The 24,172-nt window shown below is 43.6% G+C and overlaps 1 protein-coding gene across 1 annotated transcript in view; it reads right to left on the bottom strand.

Moving 5' to 3' along the window:
• Nucleotides 1–23,659, bottom strand: part of ACYP2 (acylphosphatase 2) — a 122,522-nt gene extending 98,863 nt beyond the window's left edge. The window contains exons 1-3 of the mRNA XM_075864514.1: nucleotides 23,435–23,659; nucleotides 21,472–21,488; nucleotides 16,812–16,921 (exon numbers count right to left, since the gene is read on the bottom strand). Coding sequence (XP_075720629.1) covers nucleotides 16,812–16,921; nucleotides 21,472–21,488; nucleotides 23,435–23,573 — 266 coding nt within the window. The 5' untranslated portion in view covers nucleotides 23,574–23,659. The remainder of the gene's footprint in view (nucleotides 1–16,811; nucleotides 16,922–21,471; nucleotides 21,489–23,434) is intronic.
• Nucleotides 23,660–24,172: the final 513 nt, after the last annotated feature.

Raw genomic sequence — 24,172 nt, 5'->3', positions numbered from 1 at the left:
CATCTGGACTATGTCCTTCATCACTTCTTGTTGCTTCCTTCCCAGTATGAGATCCTGCTGCTGCATTATAATATTCATCACTGAGCTCAGTTCTGCAGCACTGCCCTACAGTAAGATGAAAAATGAAAGCTGCAGTGCTTGGTTGCTATGGGCATGGCCGTTTTGATAAATGAGGCTCAGATTTGCATTATGAACTACACATGGATCACTCAACATACCTCTGCGGCCCTCGAAGACGGGGAAGTCGGTACAAGACAGAGCACAAAGCTTTTCGATATTATACATAATGGACAACAATGACAATAGGGCTATGGGCAGTAGCTGAAGAGTTTCTTCGTTTCGCCAAACGCTGCTGCCCCAGAAACATGCAGCAGTAGTTGTTTGCCTTTCAACAATTGAGGTTGTGCCAGATGAGAATGCAGGATGCTTGCCATGTCATAGTGTACAATGTACAGTTATTAGACATTATATTCAGCTATTTCTTAGATATAAATGTTCTCTGGGAAAGTTGAATGACAGTCTATATGTCCACCATTGCAACTCTCACAGAGTTTGTCAACCATCTTTCCCAGATACCAGACTCTAAGGCAGGGGTCTCAAACACGTGGCCCACAGCAGCATGTAGCCCCTGAGATTGTCTTCTGCGGCCCGCTCTGCCCGGTTCTCCGGCACTGGGGAAGCCTCAGACATCGCTGTCCATATATGGACAGTGATGTCAGGGGATTCCAGAGAGTGCCGAAACAGAGCCTATACTAGCTCTCTGCCGGGACTCAAACTCTGGGGAAGCCCCAGACATCACTATCCACATAAGGACAGCCATGTCAGGGGATTCCACAGTTATGTCTGGGGCTATCTACTGGGGTGTGTGAGTGGCACTATCTACAAGGGGTGTGTGTGGCAGTATCTACAGAGGGCACTGTGGCAGTATCTATAGAGGGCAGTGTGGCATTATCTACAGAGGGCACTGTGGCATTATCTACGGGTAGGTGTGTGGCAGTATCTACAGAGGGCACTGTGGCATTATCTAGGGGAGGGTGTGTGTGGCATTATCTACAGAGGGAACTATGGCATTATCTACAGAGGGCACTGTGGCATTATCTATGGGTTGGTGTGTGGCAGTATCTACAGAGGGCACTGTGGCATTATCTACGGAGGGCTCTGTGGCACTATCTAAGGGCATGACCACACGTGGCGGATTTCCTCCGCAACTGTCCGCATCAATGCCGCACAGAATCTGCGTTGCAGATTCTGCTGCGGATCTGCACAAAATGTGCAGTACATTGATGCGGACTAGCTGCTGCGGACTGCGGGAAAAGTGCTTCCCTTCTCCTTATCAGTGCAGGATAGAGAGAAGGGACAGCACTTTCCCTAGTGAAAGTAAACGATTTTCATACTTACCGGCCGTTGTCTTGGTGACGCGTCCCTCTTTCGGCATCCAGCCCGACCTCCCTGGATGACGCGCCAGTCCATGTGACCGCTGCAGCCTGTGCTTGGCCTGTGATTGGCTGCAGCCGTCACTTAGACTGAAACGTCATCCTGGGAAGCCGGACTGGAGACAGAAGCAGGGAGTTCTCGGTAAGTATGAACTTATATATTTTTTAACAGATACATGTATATTGAGATCGGTAGTCACTATCCAGGGTGCAGAAACAGTTACTGCCGATCGCTTAACTCTTTCAGCACCCTGGACAGTGACTATTTACAGACGTCTCCTAGCAACGCTCCCGTCATTACGGGAGCCCCATTGACTTCCTCAGTCTGGCTGTAGACCTAGAAATACATAGGTCCAGCCAGAATGAAGAAATGTCATGGTAGTAAAACCAATACGCTCCGCAGCACACATAAGATCTGCGGACTTCATTGCGGAATTTTGACTCTCCATTGAAGTCAATGGAGAAATTCCGCCATGAGTCCGCCACTGCTCCGCAACAGACAGAGCATGCTGCGGACACCAAATTCCGCTCCGCAGCCTATGCTCCGCAGCGGAATTTTACGCCTCGTCTAAACGAACACTGCTAAATTAAAGTGTAAGTCAATGGACAAACGGCACCGCTGCGGATTAACGCTGCGGAGTGTCCGCAGCGGAATTTAAGTGAAATTCCGCCACGTGTGAACCCAGCCTAAAAAGGGGCTGCCAAATCATGACATTCGTGTGTCTGCCAAACGCTGCCAACTGAGCCACCAGACTGCATTTAGCGACACTTAAACTGGAAAACTGGATTGTTAAAATAAGCACGTGGAGAAAAGTTGCAAATTTCTGTTAAGTTTAAACCTAGTGCTATTATTATAGTAATGTAGTATTATTATAGTAATGTAGTATTATAGTAATGTAATATTATAGTAATGTAGTATTGTTATAGTAATGTGGTATTGTTATAGTAATGTAGCATTATAGTAATGTAGTATTGTTATAGTAATGTAGTATTATTATAGTAATGTAGTATTATAGTAATGTAATATTATAGTAATGTAGTATTGTTATAGTAATATAGTATTGTTATAGTAATGTAGCATTATAGTAATGTAGTATTGTTATAGTAATGTAGTATTATTATAGTAATGTAGTATTATTATAATAATGTAGTATTATAGTAATGTGGTATTATAGTAATATAGTATTATTATAGTAATGTAGTATTATAGTAATGTAGTATTGTTATAGTAACGTAGTATTATAGTAATGTAGTATTATAGTAATGTAGTATTGTTATAGTAATGTAGTATTATAGTAATGTAGTATTGTTATAGTAATGTAGTATTATAGTAATGTAGTATTGTTATAGTAATGTAGTATTATTATAGTAATGTAGTATTATAGTAGTGTAGTATTGTTATAGTAATGTAATATTATAGTAATGTAGTATTGTTATAGTAATGTAGTATTATAGTAATGTAGTATTATAGTAATGTAGTATTGTTATAGTAATGTAGTATTATTATAGTAATGTAGTAGTATTATAGTAATGTAGTATTGTTATAGTAATGTAGTATTATTATAGTAATGTAGTAGTATAGTAATGTAGTATTGTTATAGTAATGTAGTATTATAGTAATGTAGTATTGTTATAGTAATGTAGTATTATTATAGTAATGTAGTAGTATTATAGTAATGTAGTATTGTTATAGTAATGTAGTATTATTATAGTAATGTAGTAGTATTATAGTAATGTAGTATTGTTATAGTAATGTAGTATTATTATAGTAATGTAGTATTATTATAGTAATGTAGTATTGTTATAGTAATGTAGTATTATTATAGTAATGTAGTATTGTTATAGTAGTGTAGTATTATTATAGCAATGTAGTATTGTTATAGTAATGTAGTATTATTATACTAATGTAGTATTATAGTAATGTAGTATTGTTATAGTAGTGTAGTATTATTATAGTAATGTAGTATTGTTATAGTAATGTAGTATTATTCTAGTAATGTAGTATTGTTATAGTAATGTAGTATTATAGTAATGTAGTATTATTCTAGTAATGTAGTATTGTTATAGTAATGTAGTATTATAGTAATGTAGTATTGTTATAGTAATGTAGTACTGTTATAGTAATGTAGTATTATAGTAATGTACTATTGTTATAGTAATGTAGTATTATTATAGTAATGTAGTATTATAGTAATGTACTATTGTTATAGTAGTGTAGTATTGTTATAGTAATGTACTATTGTTATAGTAATGTAGTATTGTTATAATAATGTAGTATTGTTATAGTAGTGTAGTATTATTATAGTAATGTAGTATTATAGTAGTGTAGTATTGTTATAGTAATGTAATATTGTAGTAATGTAGTATTGTTATAGTAATGTAGTAGTATTATAGTAATATAGTAGTATTATAGTAATGTAGTATTGTTATAGTAATAGAGCATTATTATAGTAGTTCAAATAACTAATTGATTAACAATAATTTTGTAATGTATCAATTTTTAAAGTAATGCGGCCCGTCAACTTCACATTCTAGGTAGAAAGAGATAAATTGTAGTCAGCTCACCTAGGTGGCTACCTATAACTGTCGGCATTGGCTTCCAAATTCATGGAGAGTGCATGGATGGTTTGGTCGAACGCAAACTGTGGTAATATCCAAAGTGACAACCCATCCAAATTTAGGGTTTACATCAGGAAAGTACGGTAAGTTAGGTGACCTTCATATTAAGATGTCTTTTACCTTCACCAATATTCTTACAATATTTTCCACTGCGGAATATCTTCCCTATCATGTGGCTGTTTCGTCCAATCACTAATGCTAGACGTTAAATCCCTGCGGACAAAAAGTCACAGTGAACTACAGCAATTTTATGGTACAGCCATGTGACTTACTGCACTATAGATACAACGTCTCTATAGTCTATATACCTAGGCCTGGTCTGGGGGACATGTTTAATGGTGAGGTCTCTCGCTTGGGTCCCTCCTCTATGAGGCAGGACAGAGAGATGTTACTGTATGTAGGATGGATGGCGTGTAACACTATATTTTCACAGCAGCGTAAAAATATATAGCCAGGCTTGGTTTCCCCCGTGGATAACAACTAATCGTGGCATAGAGGATCAGGTCTTGTAGTGATCAGCAAATCGCTGGGCCAGTTTCTATTTAAAAAGAAGAAAAGGATCTGTGTGGTTTGAAAAAGGGAATAATTTCCCGATATGTTACGTTTGAGATAAAGAAATGGGTTAAAAGTCCTTTGACTGCTTCTGTCATTTTTATTGATGGGAATCGCTGTCCAAGTATTTTTTCTTCTTTTCTTCGTTACTGCCTATTTGTTGTGTGTGTGTTCTGACAATACAAGAAAGTGATACCCTGGAGTCCGCAGCAAACCAGCAAGGTGAGTGACAGCTATTTTTCTCTGACATCAGCTGCATCCTTCATCTAAGGCCTCATTTACACGAGCGTATTATACGCGCGTGCGACGCGCGTGCTTTTCACGCGTGTCGTACGCACCTATAATAGTCTATGGGGCTGTTTAGACGATGCGTGAATTTTGCGCAGCGTGAGTGCGTTGCGTAAAACTCACGACATGTTCTATATTCTTGCGTTTTTCACGCAACACGCACCCATTGACTTCAATGGGTGCGTGAAAACAACGCATGCCACACTGACGGTCCTGCGTTGCATGCGCGAAAATCACGCAAGAGCTGTCAAAAGGATGAATGTAAACAGAAAAGCACCACGTGCTTTTCTGGTTACAAACATCCAAACGGAGTGTCAAATTAGAGATGAGCGCACCGAACTTCACCGGGTTCGGCCGAACTCGTTTTAACCGAACCCGGCAAAAAATGTTCGGGTACGCGACGTCAGGAGACAGTCACTGCCCACGGTGCTGAAAGACTTAAACTGTTTCAGCACCATGGACAGTGACTTTCGATCACAATATACATATACGTGTAAAAAAAAAAAGAAGTTCTGACTTACCGATAACTCCCGGCTTCTTCCTCCAGTCCGACCTCCCGGGATGACAATTCAGGCCAAGTGACAGCTGCAGCCAATCACAGGCCAAGCACAGGCTGCAGCCAATCACAGGCTGCAGCGGTCTCATGCCCTGCCGCGTCATCCTGGGAGGTGGGGCCGGATGACAAGAGAGGGACGCGTCACCAAGGCAACGGCCGGGAGACCGGACTGGAGGAAGCAGGCAGTTCATGGTAAGTGTGAACGTCTTTTTTTATTCACAGGTTGGTGTAGAATGTGATCGGCATTCACTGTCGAGGGTGCTGAAAGAGTTACTGCCGATCAGTTAGCTCTTTCAGCACCTTGGACAGTGACGGGCGTCGACTACCTCATCTCTATGATGGCGGCTGCGCGAAAATCACGCAGCCGCGCATCATACACGGATGACACACGGAGCTGTCAATTGCCTTTTGCGCACGCAAAACGCAGCGTTTTTTTGCGTGCGCAAAACGCACACGCTCGTGTAAATGAGGCCTAATACATATTGCAATATGATGTGCTGTGGTTGTATTTTCTAACTCTCTTCCGCTTTATTTAGAAAATGTCTGTCTCCTACTTGATGATCACTGGTTGAAGTCCCCTAGGGACTTACAAACTGTTAAAGAAAGTTTTTTTTAAAGAACAAAAAATATTAAAAGTAAAAAAAACATTGTACATTTGTAAATTTTTTTAAAATATAACATAACCGGTATCGTCATGTTTCTAGAAGTCTGAACTATTAGAGTATAATATTATTTAACCCACAAGGTGAACGCTGTAACAAAAAATGTTTAAAGAGGCTTTATCACCACATTATAAGTGCCCTCCTACATAATGTGATCGGCGCTGTAATGTAGATTATAGCAGTGTTTTTTATTTAGAAAAACTATCAATTTTGACGGAGTTATGACCTATTTTAGATTTATGCTAATGACTTTCTTAATGCCCAACTGGGCGTGTTTTTACTTTTTGACCAAGTGGGCGTTGTGGAGAGAAGTGTATGACGCAGACCAATCAGTGACCAATCAGCGTCATACACTTCTCTCCATTCATTTACTCAGCACATAGTGATCTTTCTAGATCATGATGTGCTGTCACATACTCACACATTAACGTTACAGAAGTGTCTTGACAGTAAATAGACATCACCTCCAGCCAGGACGCGATGTCTATTCACAATCCCGACACTTCGGTAACGTTTGTGTAGGACTTACAGCACAGCAAGCATAATCTTGCAAGATCACGCTTGCTGTGCTGCAAGTCGCACACAAACGTTACCGAAGTGTCGAGATTGTGAATAGACATCGCGTCCTGGCTGGAAGGAATGTCTATTCACTGTCAAGACACTTCAGTAAAGTTAATTTGTGAGTACTATGTGCTGAGTAAATGAATGGAGAGAAGTGTATGATGCTGATTGGTCAGCGTCATACACTTCTATTTACAACGTCCACTTGGTCAAAAAGTAAAAACAAACCCAGTTGTCCATTAAGAAACTCGTTAGAATAAATCTAAAATAGGTCATACCTCCGTTAAAATTGATAGTTTTTCTAAATAATAAACACTGCTTTAATCTACATTACAGCGCAATCACATTATGTAGAGGATAGGCCACTTATAATGTGGTGACAGAGCCTCTTTAAATGCCAGAACTTCTGTTTTTTGGTTACCTTGTCTCCCACAAAAAATTGAATAAAAAGTCATCAAAAAGTCGCATGTACCACAAAATGGTACCAATAAAAACGACAGCTTTCCCCGCAAAAGATAAGCCCTCATGCTGCTCAAGCAACGAACCTATAAATTAAATATGGCGTTCAGAATGTGGCATCACAAAACTATTTTTTTCTCTTTGTAAAAGTGGTTGAACAGAAAAAAAAACTATACATCTGGTATCGTCGTAATCGACCCGTAAAAGAAGATAACATGTATTTTTCAATGCACGATGAACGCCGTAAAAACGAAACCCAAAAAAACCATGGCGGAATTGTTGTTTTTGCTTATTTTACCCCACAAATATTTTTTTCAGTTCCCCAGTATATTATTTGGTTTATTAAATGGTTCCATGAAAAACTACAACTCATCCCAAGAAAAGCAAGCCTTCCTACAACTATGTTAATAAAAAAATTAAAAAGTAATGGCTTTTGAAAGGTAGGGAGGAAAAAACTAAAATGAAAAGCAGAAAATTGGCTGCGGAGGGAAGGGGATAAGGATATATTATACATAAGTAAATATAAGGATATTTTATGTTATGTGTGCATGTGCTAAATATGTCTTATCACAAAGCTGACTTTTATGCCAACTGTAAATTATTCTTATTAAACTAGGCATCACAGTACAAACTTTTCATGTCACGCTGATCGGTTTCATTAAATGTTTTCACTGTCTTGGAATGTTTTTATTTTAGGAAGGGTCTGCTAAAAACGTCTGCTCGGTCTAGAATCTCAGTGATAATTAGAAACGCTCTACCACCAGCTGCTCAAATGAAAAACGACATTACAAAGTCACATGTAACACTAATATTATTTATATTATGTAGTTCTATATTACAATGATTTAAAAACTGATTTACTTGGATTTTTTTTTATTTTAGTGTAAACATGTTGGGAAAATACAGAATCACATTGCCTTTTAGCAGTGATCTTTTTTGGAGGCTGGCACGGAGGGGATACATAGAGCGACATAACAAATATCATAAGGGGAAGCCTGGTAGAAACTGAACAGCAGGTCATCAATCTATGTAGCCATTCTGATGCAGAACTGTCATTGCTGAAAAAAAAAAAAAAAAAGGGGCTATCCTTTATACCCACCGCTTGTTTCCAAGTGTTCGGATAGGTTAAGGATCTGCACTTATTCACTAGGACTTTGAAGTGATAAATGTTCTTTGGATTGAACGGCGAGAGAAAATGTGCAGACCAAGGGATATCCATTGAGGATTTACCCAATTTCAAGACACTGACATCTCTACTTGATGACAATGAAAAAGATAGGGGTGTTGGGCCCTTCTTGAATTGTCACTGTTAGGAAAATGCCTATTCCCTTACGATCACCATGACTATTGTTCTAGCTTCTGGGCGGTTCTGGTTTTACTTTGAGCCTATCTCCTTTCTCTGTCCTTCTGCTTATCAGGTGTAAGGTTAGTATTTATACCTGGCTTCCTCCACCTGTTCTTTGCTTGTGAATTTCCTGTCTGCATGTGTTTTGATCAAGCTACTTACTTACACACTTTACCTCTAACTTCTGGGCTTCTTGGAAATTGACCTCGGCCTGTATTTGGATAACCTTTTGTTTACCGATTTTTATTATCTGCTCCCGTCTGGTTCTGACCTCTGCTTTACCTGATATCCACATGCTTACAGTTTTGGACGTTCTGTTTACCCTCTGGCTGTCTTGTTCCTGTTCAGGTTTTTGTGCATTGCACCTCTTATCTAACAGTGAACTCTGCTAAAACAACCTGGGTTCTATGCAGCAAAAACCATCGTGCCTTGCACTCGCCTCAGGCGAAGACCTTAGAGTAGCCTTAGACTCTGTCGATCAAAGATGTGACGGATTTGAGGTTGCGGAATTATTTGCACGCTTTCTCCCGGCAGTCTCCAGCAGCCTTTGGGGAATTGCTCAACTTGCAATTCTATAACAGTCACATTAAGAGAACAAAAATGCACCCATTGGGAGACGATGATAACATGTGTTTCTGAAATTGGTGGTGAAACAAATTGAGAAGCTTAAATGTAAAGGATCTGCCAGACACAGCTTCTGTGTCGACGCCCGTGGTTAATCAGTCTGCACCTGCTCCTAGGTCTGATAGAGTGACTCGATCTGCTACCACTCAGGCTGGTAGGCTCAGGAGTGGGAGAACCTACACAGCCTGGCCAAACGGCTCTAGCTCCCGCCCTCGGCCTATTTATACCTTCATTTCCTGCTTGTCTTTGCCTGTGATTCTTTCTTGTTTCCTGGCTCTGCTGCTCCTGCTAATACTATTGACCTTTGAAGATAAAGGATTGGATCCAGCGCTGGAAATTGGTGCATCTGGTAAAAACAGGAAACTTCTTCCAAGTTTTATTTTCGTAAGTTTAAAAGCAGTGAAAAGTAATGGAAGCGGGTTTAGTCCAGAGTACTTGTAATTACAAGCCATGACTAAGGACGCAGCAGGCGTCTGAAACGCGTAGGCTACAGCCTATTATCTTTCAAACCATCCTCTGTACTCTGGACTAAACCTGCTTCCATTAATTTTCACTGCTTTTAAACTTACGAAAATAAAACTTGGAAGAAGTTTCCTGTCTTTACCAGATGCACCAATTTCCAGCGCTGGATCCAATCCTTTATCTTCTTTGTCTATGCAAGTACGTGTGCCGACACGAGGACCCGTGCGCTAACCACTATACCTATGATAAGGTGAGCTGGAGGAATCCTCCCTTTTTTTCTGTACTATTGACCTCTGCTTCATATCGACCCTGGCTTTACTGACTACGCTCCTGCTCTGCGTTTGGTACCTCTTACACTCCTGGTTTGACTTGGCTTGTTCACTACTCTTGTTGCTCACGGTGTTGCCGTGGGCAACTGCCCCATTTCCCTTAGCTTCTGTGTACCCTTGTCTGTTTGTCTGTCGTGCACATATTGAGTGTAGGGTCCGTCGCCCAGTTGTACGCCGTCGCCTAGGACGGGCCGTGCAAGTAGGCAGGGACTGAGTGGCGGGTAGATTAGGGCTCACCTGTCTGTCTCCCTACCCCGACATTACATAATCACAGGCCCATATACCTTTTCTACCCTGGTTCCTAGACTACTATGGACCCCCTTGAGACCCTGGCTCAGCAAATGCAGGGTCTCTCTCTACAGGTCCAAGCCCTGGCTCAGAGGTGCGACCAGCGTGATGCTAACCAGGTAGTGCCCTCCACCTCACCTCTTGAACCCCACCTCAAGTTGCCTGACCGGTTTTCAGGGGACCGGAAGACTTTTTTCTCCTTTCGGGAGAGTTGTAGGCTCTATTTCCGTCTAAGGCCCCACTCCTCAGGTTCTGAGAGCCAGCGAGTGGGTATAATTATGTCCCGGCTCCAGGAAGGGCCCCAAGAATGGGCCTTCTCCTTGGCTCCTGACGCCCCTGAACTTTCCTCTGTTGACTTTTTTTTTTCTGCTCTCGGGCTCATCTATGACGAGACTGACAAGACTGCCTTTGCCGAGAGTCAGCTGGTGACCTTACGTCAGGGTAAGAGACCCGTTGAGGAGTACTGTTCTGACTTTAGGAAGTGGTGTGTAGCTTCTCGGTGGAATGACCCTGCCTTGAGGTGCCAGTTTAGATTGGGTCTGTCGAACGCCCTGAAAGACCTATTAGTTAGCTATCCCTCTTCTGACTCTCTAGATCAGGTTATGGCTTTAGCAGTACGTCTTGACCGACGTCTCAGGGAACGACGACTTGAACGTTTATGTGCCTTCTCCTATGGCTCCCGCCTGATGGCTCCCGAGGTTCCGTTGCTTCGTTCTTCCATGGAAAACTCGGATTAACCAATGCAACTCGGGGCCTCCGTGTCTCCCCAACAACGAAGAGAGCTCCGCAGGAAGAATGGTCTCTGCTTCTACTGTGGGGATGACAAGCATCAAGTGAACAACTGTCCTAGGCGTAAGAGTAAGCAGCCGGAAAACTTCCGCGCTTAAGTGACCATCGGGGAGGTCGCTTGGGCGCACAGGTATTTCCCGTAAATATGAAACCTAATAAGATCTTGCTTCCCTTTCAGGTCTCTTTTGAGGGTAGGTCTGCCACCGGCAGTGCCTTCATGGATTCAGGGTCTTCTGCTAATATTATGTCTGTGGAATTTGGTATGTCTCTAGCTATGCCATTGATTAATTTGCCTAAACCTGTCCCGGTAGTGGGTATCGACTCCACTCCACTTGCTAATGGTTATTTTACGCAGCATACCCCTGTTTTTGAACTCATTGTTGGCTCCATTCATTTGGAGCAGTGCTCTGTACTGGTGATACAGGGATTATCTTCCGATTTGGTTTTAGGCCTTCCCTGGTTGCAGATGCATAATCCCACGTTTAACTGGAATACTGGGGATCTTACTAAATGGGGTAATGAATGCATGACGTCCTGTTTTTCTGTTAATTTTATTTCTCTCCCTGAGGAGGTGAAAACTCTACCTGAGTTTATTCAGGACTTCGCTGATGTTTTTTTCTAAAAAGGACTCCGAAGTTTTACCTCCTCATAGAGAATACGCTTGCACAATCGATTTGGTACCAGGAGCTAAGCTCCCTAAGGGTAGGATATTTAATCTCTCTTGTCCCGAACGTGAGGCCATGAGAGAATATATCCAGGAAAGCCTGGCCAAGGGCTACATTCGCCCCTCTACTTCTCGGGTAGGTGCTGGCTTCTTCTTCGTAGGGAAGAAGGATGGTGGTCTTAGGCCGTGCATCGATTACCGAAACTTGAATAAGGTCACTGTAAGGAACCAGTATCCCCTTCCTTTGATTCCTGATCTCTTCAATCAGGTTCAGGGGGCCCAATGATTCTCTAAGTTTGATCTTCGGGGGGCTTATAACCTTATCCGAGTCAGAGAAGGGGATGAGTGGAAGACTGCGTTTAACACGCCCGAAGGTCATTTCGAATTCCTCGTCATGCCCTTTGGGTTGTGTAATGCTCCCGCGGTCTTCCAGAATTTCATAAATGAGATTTTAAGAGACTACCTGGGGGTATTTCTTGTAGTGTACATTGATGACATACTTGTGTTTTCCAAGGACTGGTCCTCCCACATTGAGCATGTCAGGAAGGTGCTCCAGGCCCTTCGGGAAAACAAACTCTTTGCTAAATCTGAAAAATGTGTGTTTGGGGTGCAGGGGATACCATTTTTGGGTCAAATCCTCACTCCTAATAAGTTCCGCATGGACCCTGCCAAGGTTCAGGCTGTGGCTGAATGGGTCCAACCTGCCTCCCTGAAGGCGTTACAGTGCTTCCTGGGGTTTGCTAATCATTACAGGAAATTTATTGCTAACTTCTCGGTCATCGCTAAGCCTCTTACGAATCTTACTTGCAAAGGTGTTGATTTCCTCCACTGGCCTCCAGAGGCGGTTCCGACTTTTGAGAGCCTTAAGAAGTGCTTTATCTCTGCCACAGTGCTGATTCAGCCTAACCAAATGGAGCCATTCATCGTGGAGGTTGACGCCTCCGAAGTGGGAGTGTGTGCTGTCTTGTCCCAGGGTACCAGGTCCCTCACCCATCTCCGTCCCTGTGCCTACTTCTCCAGGAAGTTCTCGCCCACTGAGAGTTACTATGACGTGGGCAACCGCGAACTCTTAGCCATTAAATGGGCATTTGAAGAGTGGCGTCACTTCTTGGAGGGCGCTAGGCACCAGGTAATGGTCCTTACCAACCACAAGAATCTGGTTTTCCTAGAATCTGCCCGGAGGCTGAACTCGAGATAGGCTCGATGGGCGTTGTTTTTTTACTAGATTGTGGTCACCTATAGGGCTGGGTCTAAAAATATTAAAGCTGATGCACTGTCGCGTAGCTTCATGGCCAGCCCTCCTTCGGATGAAGATCCTGCTTGTGTTTTACCCCCAGGTATAATAATATCCTCTGTTGGTTCTGACTTAGTCTCCGAAATTGAGGCTGATCAAGGTTCAGCTCCCGGGAACATTCCTGAGAACAAGCTGTTTGTTCCCCTGCAATTCCGCTAAGGGTACTCAGGGAAAATCATGACTCTGCACTATCTGGCCACCCAGCCACCTGGGTACCAAGCACCTCATTGCTTGAAACTATTGGTGGCCTGGGTTGGCTAAAGACGTTAAGGCCTACGTCGCCGCTTGTGAAATTTGTGCTAGGTCCAAGACTCCCAGGTCCCGACCAGCGAGCTTACTATGTTCTTTGCCCATTCCCCAGAGACCTTGGACCCATATCTCCATGGATTTTATCACCGATCTGCCTCCATCTCAAGGCAAGTCGGTGGTGTGGGTTGTAGTAGACCGCTTCAGTAAGATGTGCCACTTTTTGCCCCTCAAGAAACTACCCAATGCCAAGATGTTAGCTACCTTGTTTGTCAAACACATCCTGCGTCTCCATGGGGTTCCTGTCAATATTGTTTCTGACAGAGCAGTACAATTTGTTTCATTGTTCATTCTTTTTCTGTAAAAACTTGGAGATTGATCTGTCCTTCTGCTCGGCCTTCCATCCTGAAACTAATGGCCAAACTGAGAGGACTAATCAGTCTCTAGAACAATATTTAAGGTGTTTTATCTCTGACTGTCAATATGATTGGGTCTCCTTCATTCCCCTCACCGAATTTTCCCTTAATAACCGGGTCAGTAACTCGTCAGGGGTCTCCCCCTTTTTCTGTAATTTTGGGTTTAATCCATGGCTCTCCTCTGTTTCACCTGGTGGTTCCAACAATCCCGAGGTAGATGTCGTTCATCGGGAACTGTGCACAGTCTGGGCCCAGGTTCAGAAGAACCTAGAGGCGTCCCAGAGCATACAAAAGACTCAGGCAGATAGAAGACGTTCTGCTAACCCCTTGTTTGTAATCGGGGATCTGGTGTGGCTGTCTTCAAAAAATGTGCGCCTTAAAGTTCTGTCCAAAAAATTTGCTCCCCGGTATATAGGGCCGTACAAGGTCATTGAGGTCCTTAACCCTGTCTCCTTCCGGCTGGAGTTACCCCCGTCTTTTCAAATACACGACGTGTTTCATGCCTCCCTCCTGAAATGCTGCTCCCTGTCCTTGGTTACCTCGAGGAAACCTCCAGTCCCTGTTCTCACCCCTGAAGGGGTAGAATTCGAGGTGGCCAAGATTGTGGACAGCAGGATGATCCAAGGCTCCCTCCAGTACCTGGTCCATTGGAGAGGATATGGGCCTGAGGAGAGGACTTGGGTACCCGCCTGGGATGTTCACGCTGGGGTATTGCTCAGGAGGTTCCATCTTCAGTTCCCCAATAAGCCAGGTCCACCTAGGAAGTGTCCAGTGGCCCCTCATAAAAGGGGGGGTACTGTAAAGGATCTGCCAGACACAGCTTCTGTGTCGACGCCCGTGGTTAATCAGTCTGCACCTGCTCCTAGGTCTGATAGTGTGACTCGATCTGCTACCACTCAGGCATGTAGGTTGAGGAGTGGGAGAACCTATCACAGCCTTTGCCAGACGTTCTAGCTCCCGCCCTCGGTCTATTTATACCTTCATTTCCTGCTTGTCTTTGCCTGTGATTCTTTCTTGTTTCCTGGCTCTGCTGCTCCTGCTATTATTATTGACCCTGGCTTTACGGACTACGCTCCTGCTCTGCGTTTGGTACCTCGTACGCTCCTGGCTTGACTCGGCTCGTTCACTACTCTTGTTGCGCACGGTGTTGCCGTGGGCAACTGCCCCATTTCCCTTAGCTTCTGTGTACCCTTGTCTGTTTGTCTGTCGTGCACATATTGAGCGTAGGGACCGTCGCCCAGTTGTACGCCGTCGCCTAGGACGGGCCGTGCAAGTAGGCAGGGACTGAGTGGCGGGTAGATTAGGGCTCACCTGTCTGTCTCCCTACCCCGACTTTACATTAACAATGTAACAAAAAATGGAAAGAAAATATCCAAAACCCAAAGATTTGTGGCTAAGGTGCCACACGGTGCTGTCCTAGTAACTTAATAAAAAACAAAAACTGTCCAGGACATTGCAAGCACTCATCTGGGTATAACAATGTATTCCCCATGTTGAGTTCGAACCTCAGCAGAAAGGAAATGAGGGCATTTTTTGACCTGAAGGCAGACAAAGTGATAGCGATAATACCCGATGACAAAATGCACTGGAAGTGCCTTAAGATCTTATTAGACAAAGAAGAGTATAGAATACTCAAAACAGACCATACAACTCTGTACCAAGAGGAGTTAAATCGTCTCATCAACAAAAGAAAGTTTGCCTTTCTCTATCCGCCTTACCCCCAGATGGCAACATTTTATGGGCTTCCCTTATGAGGAGATCCATCCCCTGAAGTGTTGACCTATTGTGGACAACCTTACCTACAATGTGGATCTTTATCATACTCTGGAGTCACTATATTGATGATGCTATTATCATCATATGGTCTGGGCCATTCGAGACCTTAGTGGTCGAGCTTAACAAAAACGCTATAGATTTACATTTCACACATGAAATCAATAAAAATCAATTATGCTTTTTGGATGTAATAATAAAAAGCAACAGGACAGGTGGCCTATATACGACTGTGTATAAAAAACCTACGGCATGTAAGGCCCGATGCACACGACCGTATTTTCATCCATCCGTAAATACTGTCCATAAATACGAATCCATAACCATCTGCCAACTTATTCACATATACGGAACGGTATCTGCAAATACAGTCTATAGTCAATCCATAATGCATCCGTATATATGGATCTGCAAAGAGAAGAAGAAAACCACAAATGATGTGCAACATCTGCAAACCTGGCGTCGCCTAGCTATGCTTCCTTAATTACGGACGGCTACGGGTGCACATCCGTAGCCGTCCGTAATTAGGGAAGCGCCCATAGACTTCTATGGGCAGTCCATGCCGTAATTACAGATAAGAATGGGACATGTTCTATATTTTACGGATTTATACAGAACGGAAACCTGTCCGTAAAAATACGGAAAGTTGTCCGTAGCCCATAGAAATCAAAGGGGTCCATAATTACGGTCCGTAATACGTTCGTGTGCATTGGGCCTTGTCTCCTACAGTGGAAATGTCACAACCCACCCCGCTAAAACAAAGAATCCCAAAGGGCCAGTTCCTGCCCATTTGTTGAAATTGTTCCTCCCTATGAGACTAAGCGTTAGATTCAGGCACAGAGAGTATCCAAATATTGTCCATGTTGATACCTATAACTTTGCCCTGGGACAGGATAGGAATCACCTACTTACAACTCGGCCAAAAATGCAAATCGACAATGTGACAAAGATTGTGGGCACCTATGATTCGGCAGCCAAAGAAATCCGAAAAAATTATAACCAAATCTTGCCCTTTTCTAAAAATGGAGCCTGTTATCTCAGACTTTGTTAGTGATTTACCCAAAATTACTTACAGGAAGTGAAAGAATTTGGGTGGCCGCTTGGTTCAAAGCCACTATACAGCTCCACGAACACTGAGCACATGGCTAGACCACAAGGTCAACAGCACTTATCGATGTGGTAACTACAAAGCGTGTCGCAGTACGGCGACTGGCCAGAAATATACATTTAGGAATTTTGCCAACTCTAGTTCTGCTCCACTTCTCCACAAGCACGTGTCCTTGGGGTAACATTTGCCTAAGCCCTCACATTTAAACCTCACATTCACACTCTCACAACCTTCTGCCATCTGCAAAATATTTCTTGTATCCGTCCATTCATCACACTCATCACATGTCACCCAGCCTGTTACATAGTTACATGGTTGAAAAAGAACAGGAATATTCACTTACATGGAATTCACTTTTTCTCCTGGTCCTTGGACTTGCCCTTGTACCGTGCCTTGTCTTGTATTTTTCACCCATCCAACCACACCAAGTTTTCTTGCTTCATCTTCTGTGTACTGCAGCAAGTTACAGAAAAGTAAACTCAATAAAGATAGTATAAAACGTGTACTAATCGTCAATCTCTTTGATTAGATTTTTAAATGGAAGTAATAGAAATTCCTCCACTTAACGTTTGTTTGTTTGTTTGTTTGCTTTTTGGTCAAGCAGTCAAAGGGGTTTTCCGATTTCATCTCCTATTACGGTCCGCAATTACGGACACTTTTTACAATCGAGTGCATGAGGCCAAACTCAAAGTACAGCGGGGACCATGCATGCGCTTTTCCCCCGGTAAAAATACACGAATCCGAAAAAAAACGTCACTAATGATGTGCAGTATACTGTGCTAGGAATATCGGCTCCTAGCCCTTGTAATCAGTATACGACATGTCACTAGAGGATAAAGGAAACGTGAAGCCAGAGCTCACGTGGCGAACGGCGAAAGTAAGTAATGGAGTAAGTAAGCTAAATAAACTTGTAACTCAGAAAACTTCTTTAAGATATCATCCACACTCATCCATAGATACTTTATCTATTAATTGTGCCATTCTCCTGCTCACGACAAATGAAAGAAAATGACTAAAAATTACTGGGCATATATAAATATATCTATGTATATATATATATATATATATATATATATATATATATTATGATAGATTATTCTGAACAAGACACCTTCTATATCTTAGGGCCTGTTCACATCAGCATTGGGCTTCCATTTGGCTATCCGTTACACAAGTAAAACCTCCTCATATTTGCCTGCTTGCTTACACATTAGATTGTTGGAAAGTCCCCTGATCAATTCCGACAATGGTACCATATCTATGTACAAGTGTACACTAAAATTAGGAAGTAAAATAAAAAAGCTAGAACAAAACCGAAAAAAAAAAAAGACAAATGTGTCCTCTTTTGAACCCTTGAAACATAAAGGCTATGTACACCTTTAAAATATTAATTGTTTTAATAAAAATGTCTATCAGTGTGATTGGTGCAACTTTAAATGTTCAACTTTTTATTAAAAATGATTTCTACTTTTTGAGATATAGTTGCTTTGCATCCTGTATACAGAGCAGCTGTATCTAGCGCAGGGGTCTCAAACTCGGCACCAAAATGGGCTGCACATAGAAAAATTGTGAATTTGACGGGCCGCATTACTTTCAAATTTGATACAATACAAAAGTATTGTTAATCAATTAGTTATTCAAACTACTATAACAATACTACATTACTATAACAATACTACACTACTATAATAATACTACATTACTATAATACTACTACATTACTATAACAATACTACATTACTATAACAATACTACACTACTAAAATAATACTACATTACTATAATAATACTACATTACTATAACAATACTACATTACTATAACAATACTATACTACAGTACCATAATAATTCTACATTACTATAACAATACTACATTACTATAATAATAATACTACTTTAATATAACAATACTACATTACTATAATAATAGCGCTAAGTTTAAACTTAACGGAAATTTGTGAGTTTACTCCACAGACAGTGAAGTCAGGGGATCCTCCTGGACCGGAATGTGATGTCAGGACAGTGATGTCAGGGCAACCCCAGAGCCGGAATCCCAGAGCAGAGCACTAGTATAGGCTCTGCTCCGGAACTCTGGGAAAGCCCCTGACATCACTGTCCATAGATGGACAGTTACTAGCTCTTTCCCCAGGACTCCAGCTCTGCTCCAGAAATCACTGTCTATATATGGACAGTGATGTCAGGGGCAAGCCCAGATCCGGAGTCCTGGGCAGAGCGCTACTATCACTCTGACGGGGACTCCAGCTCTGCTCCTGACATCACTGTCTATATATGGACAGTGATGTCAGAGGCAAGCCCAGAGCTGGAGTCCAGGGCCGAGCGCTTGTATAAGCTCTGCTCTGGGACGTCATGAAGGAGCACCAGCGCACTCCTCCTTCGGCCTGCGAGAGAGAGAGGGAGCTACGGTTCCCCGCAGGTCGCAGATGACAATCTCAGGGGCCACATGTGGCCCGCGGGCAGCGTGTTTGAGACCCCTGATCTAGCGTCTTAAAGGAATATGCAATACACGGACTGAATTTCCAGATTTGATTGTTTTAAAAACCCTAACAGAGACACAACAAGAACTCTCAGAAAATAGAGAAATAGAAAACCGCCTCTCCTGCACGAATACAACGACCGACATATGGGGTAACATATCCACAGAAAGTAGTTACAGCCGAGGTACATGTAGTACCACACAACACAGAGAATGCACAAAGAGAACAATATTAATTCAGCAACTGTTGGAACAACCCCTTTAATAATTATTTAGGCCTCATGCACATGAACATGTTTTTCTGTCCGCAATTCATCCGCAAAAGTGCAGATGAATTGCGGACCCATTCATTTCTATTGGCCCATATGTAGGTGGGTGCTGTAGTAGTGGACAGTAGATACGACACCGATGTTGGGTTAACTTTTATTTTACTGTAGACAATCAGAATCGGATCTCTTTCTTGGGATGAAACATTGACTTCAGATAACACAGGTCTTCATAAATGGGTGCCGGTACCCGGGCATGAGGTAGCCACGGGCGGGAGGTTGGGACCTGGAAGTGCGCGGCTCAATGTCTGTTTCATCTTTCCTGTGTGGGCAAGTCTCTGGTGCACGACTACGGGATTTATGCTTCCTTGTCCTCGCCCAGGGGAAAACAAATCCAGTACCTGTGCTCCTCAGCGTCGTCTCCCTCGTCCTTGGGGCTGCTTCCAAAGTCTGGCTGCTGCACCTCTTCACGGCTGGACCTCTGCGCGGCTGGACCACTGGACACCGCACAGCTGGACCTCTGCCCGGCTGGACCTCTGCCCGGCTGGACCTCTGAGCGGCTGGACCTCTGCGCGGCTGGACCTCTGCCCGGCTGGACCTCTGCCCGGCTGGACCTCTTCCCGGCTGGACCTCTGCACGGCTGGACACCTGCACGGCTGGACCGCTGCACGGATGGACCTCTGCTCTGCTGGACCTCTTCCCGGCTGGACCTCTGCTCGGCTGGACCTCTGCACAGCCGGACACCTGCACAGCTGGACCGCTGCATGGCTGGACCTCTGCTCTGCTGGACCTCTGCCCGGCTGGATCTCTGCACGGCTGGACTGCTGCACGGCTGGTGCGGTTGGCTGCCGGACAACTAGTGCTAGTGGCTGCTGGGCGGTCACTGCTGGTGGCTGCGGGGTGGTTACTGCTGGTGGCTGTTGGGCGGTTAATGCTGGTGGCTGCGGGGTGGCTACTGCTGGTGGCTGCTGGGTTGGGGGCTGAGTACTCACTGCGGCCTCTTCTCTGGACAAACTCGTCCTGCACAGGTCTCCTCCTCCTGCTGTGTCTCTCCTGTTTCTTCCCCTCTCCGAGGCTGCCTGCCTTGGTTCCCTTCTCACATTGGTCTCTTTGCCGCTTCTCTCTTCCGCCGCTTATCACTTCCGCCGCTTCTCTCTTCCGCCGCACCACTCTCCCGCCGCTTCTCTCCGCCGCCGCTCCACTCTCCACACCCCTCTTTCCCTGCTTTCGCGCCCCTCTGACCACTTCTGGGTCGCGCGTCCCTTCCATCCAACTCCTGGATGCTTCACTTCTCTCCCGGCGCATGCGCGAGCGCCTGACAGCCGCCGACGCCATGACGACACCCCGCTCCACTCCCGACTCCGGACAGGTAAGTCCACAAGGGTGTTGACCACCCTTATACATACCCACGACCGTGGTTTACAAGGACCGTGTGGGGGCCGTTATTGTGGACCGCAAAAACTCAGGACAAGTCATTTTATGGTCCGCAATTGCAGTCCGGCACCATTGAAATGAATGCACATCTTTTGTGTGCATTGCCAGTGATTGCGAATGGCCCGCGGATGACACTCTTCAGCCGTCCATGCCCGTAACCACGAGCTGTGCACACGGCCACGGCCGTTTGCATGTGGCCTAAGGCTCAGTTCAAACTACCATCATGGCTTCCATTCTTAAAGGTAACTAAACTTTTAAAAAAAACAGTGACATGTCAGAAGTTTTGATTGGTGGGGGTCGGAGCACTGAGAACCCCACGATCGCTAAAACGAAGCAACACAAGTGCTGTGCCGTTTCGTTTTTGATCAGCTTTCCGCAAAAAGCCAGGCAAGCGATTTATGGACTCTGAGGAAAACTAAGGAAAGCCGTTAAGAAACTAAGCGGCACAGCGCTCACACAAGAGCTTTTGCAGCTTCTTTTAGTGATAGGTGGGGGTCTCATTGCTTTACCACCAACGATCAAAACTTCTGACATTTCAAAGTTTAGTTACACTTTAAGGGAACTATGACCACTATAATATATTCGTTTTCAAACCCAAAAAATCCTGACGGTTTCTATTCACTACATTATGGAGCTTATCGGGGGTTCTGATGTTTTTGATGGAACAAATAGCGCTGTACTTAGTTATTCTTGCCGTCAAAGACACTAGAACCGTAGCAGTGCCAATGTGAACAGAGATTTATGTCTAAGGGTAAGAATGGTTAACACAATCATTAATCCATGAATCATAAAATATATGAACACTTACCATTCTGAAGCACACACCTGAAAGACAAAAAAAAATATTTCACTACACACAGTATGCTGGGAACAACAACAAACTCTCAGGCCCCCAAGGACTCTCTATCCAATGTCTGAAATACATTTTCAGTGAATTGAAGTTAAAAAAATGACATTTTGTGAGATATTTATTCAATTATTACAAGGTAGATGGTGACAAGTTATTTTTCAAACACCCTTTTGTGAAATAAGGAAAATAGATTGTAAGCGGCATTGTGGACAGGGACTCATGTGTGCGATGACAATCTCTGTACAATGCTGTGGAATATGTTGATGCTATACAATCCACAGGAAAAAAAAAGATATGTCAACATCAGTATTTTAAGCCGTATCATGGCTGTTTGGCTTGTCAATATTACAATGCTCACATTAAAGTGGGACCCCCATTATGGTGCTGGGTTTTGCCGCCCAAGACAGAAGAGTGTGGAATTTAGTTCCCTCTCCAAAACCTTTGGTAAATTGTAAAAAAACAACAACATACCAAGAAGTATACGTTTTTTTGGGGGTCCTCTTGTATTAGTCAACTACACTTTCCAATACAGTGGTAAAAAAAAAGGTATGCAGATGCATTTAACATATACGACTAGAGCATTCCCGGTGCACAGGAGGAGTTGCTTGTCCATCACGTATGTTGTACTCTTTGTGCTGCTATTCATTTATTGTACTGTAGCATTATGTCTGTTATGGCAGGTCAAGCAGAATAATGGTTGCCTCACTAGCTAGTCTAAAATGCTTGGTGCCGGGATGTACTTCTTGGATGCCATCTTGTTTTAATTATTGCTGCGCCATAATGGCACTAGGACGTCACAGCGAGGTACGCCGCGTCCTTATGCTGAGGACAGCACCTATTTTGTAAAACAGCGGTCTTCCCTCCAAGCTGTGTTCAGTGCCCATGGAGGAGGAGATGCTGCTGAGGTACCTAAATGGTACAAGTGCGGCGTGGTGCTGTAGGCCACATGAGGGCCCCAAAAGCCGGTGTTCACTGTTCAGGTGGAAGGGGAGAAACCTCTTTGTGATGAGAGAGCTGCTGCAAGCGGTGCTAAGAGAGCTATGGAGCTACTGTGAAAGTGACAGACATTGACATTGGGCCGGAGTCTGTGGGTCCTGGAGCTTGTTGCGGGTGACAGGCAGGAGTCATGTGAACAGTGGTGGGTACAGGCAGGAGCCTTCCTATGTGTGCCAGCAAGTAAACTGCAGCCAGTTGCCGCCTAGTAGGCCTGAAATTGCCTGATCACCCCTGAGAAGCCTCCTTTGCTTTGTCCTTGACAAAGTCTGAACCAACCAGCCATCAACCGCCATCATGTAAAAAATGGTGCCTCTCATATTGAGAAGTGTTGTTTTTCCTGCTGTGGCCGCGTGTGCCGTGACACATCCCCACCTTACAGCTCTATGTTGATAAAGTATGGAATTCTCTGAGCACTGTATTGCCACACAATGTTACTATGTGGCACTAAATGTCTATATGCTGGCGCTATAAAGCGCTATGTGCCTCCTTTCTAATGAACTTGGGAGGTGTCTTGCTTGAGAATAGACAGTAATATGTCTGGGGACTTATATGGGGACTTTTCTTTTAGGGCAATGATCGTGACTGGCAAAGTCACATGTTTTCATGTGTCCATGTGCAGGATTATTGGTCTGTGAGCTTGTGTGTACATCTTTGTCTATGAGAACTTCTTCTTGACAAAGTCCTGCGTACGGCCCTGAATAGAATAATCCTGAAATGCTAATGTGTGATAAGTAACGGTATTTGGTGAAGATGTCCACATTACATATCACACACCGCTCCATGGCTTTCTGTATCCAGCCTGCAGAATCCCTTTAATGATAAACTATATTTAGAATATCCTAATTTGTCAAGCATGTAGAAAGGCTTTACGTATCATACGGAAATGTAAAAATAAAAAAGAGCTGTAGGGAAAAAATACACCTACCCTGAACACGACCAAAAACTTCATAGTCTACAGATTTCAGAGTGTTTGACGCTTCGACTAGGCCAGACATTGTCATGCAGGTGACAGCAAGCACCAGGGCATAGGCTGGACGCATTGAGGCAGCTTCACAGTCTGACATCTCATCTTACAGGAGTCACCATGCAGAGGAAAACCAACCAGGGAGGAGCTGGGGACGGCAGCCAGGCCTGTGACCATCTGGGCACTTACAAGCTTAACCGTTGCAGTGACAGCAATCCTGGCATTATCTTACAAAAATCTAGTGAGTTATTTAACATCCTGTTGAAAATGTATTATTTCCAGATTTTGAGACGTTATAATCAGCTCCAATGAAATATAAAACCTGGTACTGATGCGGTGATACAATATTAAAGGGTCTCTATTCATTTTATAAACAAGGCTAAACAAATTAATCCCATCCACACATGTCTATATGGGCTGGTCTAGGGACACGATCCCTACATAAACGTGTGTAAACCATCAAATCCATAGAATAGCCTATATGTAAGCCAATACATTAGACAAAGCATACAGACGATGGTACGACTGGTAAAAGCCAAAGGGACCCATTCAGGGGTATGGCTATAGAGGGTTTAAAGTCGTACCTGTGCCCTGGTGTCAGTGGTAAATGGCTAGTTTTCACATGAATACATTTATTGAACGTCTCATGTTTTCTCTGAATTTTTAGTCTAAATTGTTCATGAATATTGGTATAATTTA

The sequence above is a fragment of the Rhinoderma darwinii genome, chromosome 4, assembly GCF_050947455.1.
Source record: "Rhinoderma darwinii isolate aRhiDar2 chromosome 4, aRhiDar2.hap1, whole genome shotgun sequence".
NCBI lineage: Eukaryota > Metazoa > Chordata > Amphibia > Anura > Rhinodermatidae > Rhinoderma > Rhinoderma darwinii.
The sequence above is the reverse complement of the archived record's forward strand: the minus strand, read 5'-3'. Positions and strand labels throughout refer to the sequence as shown.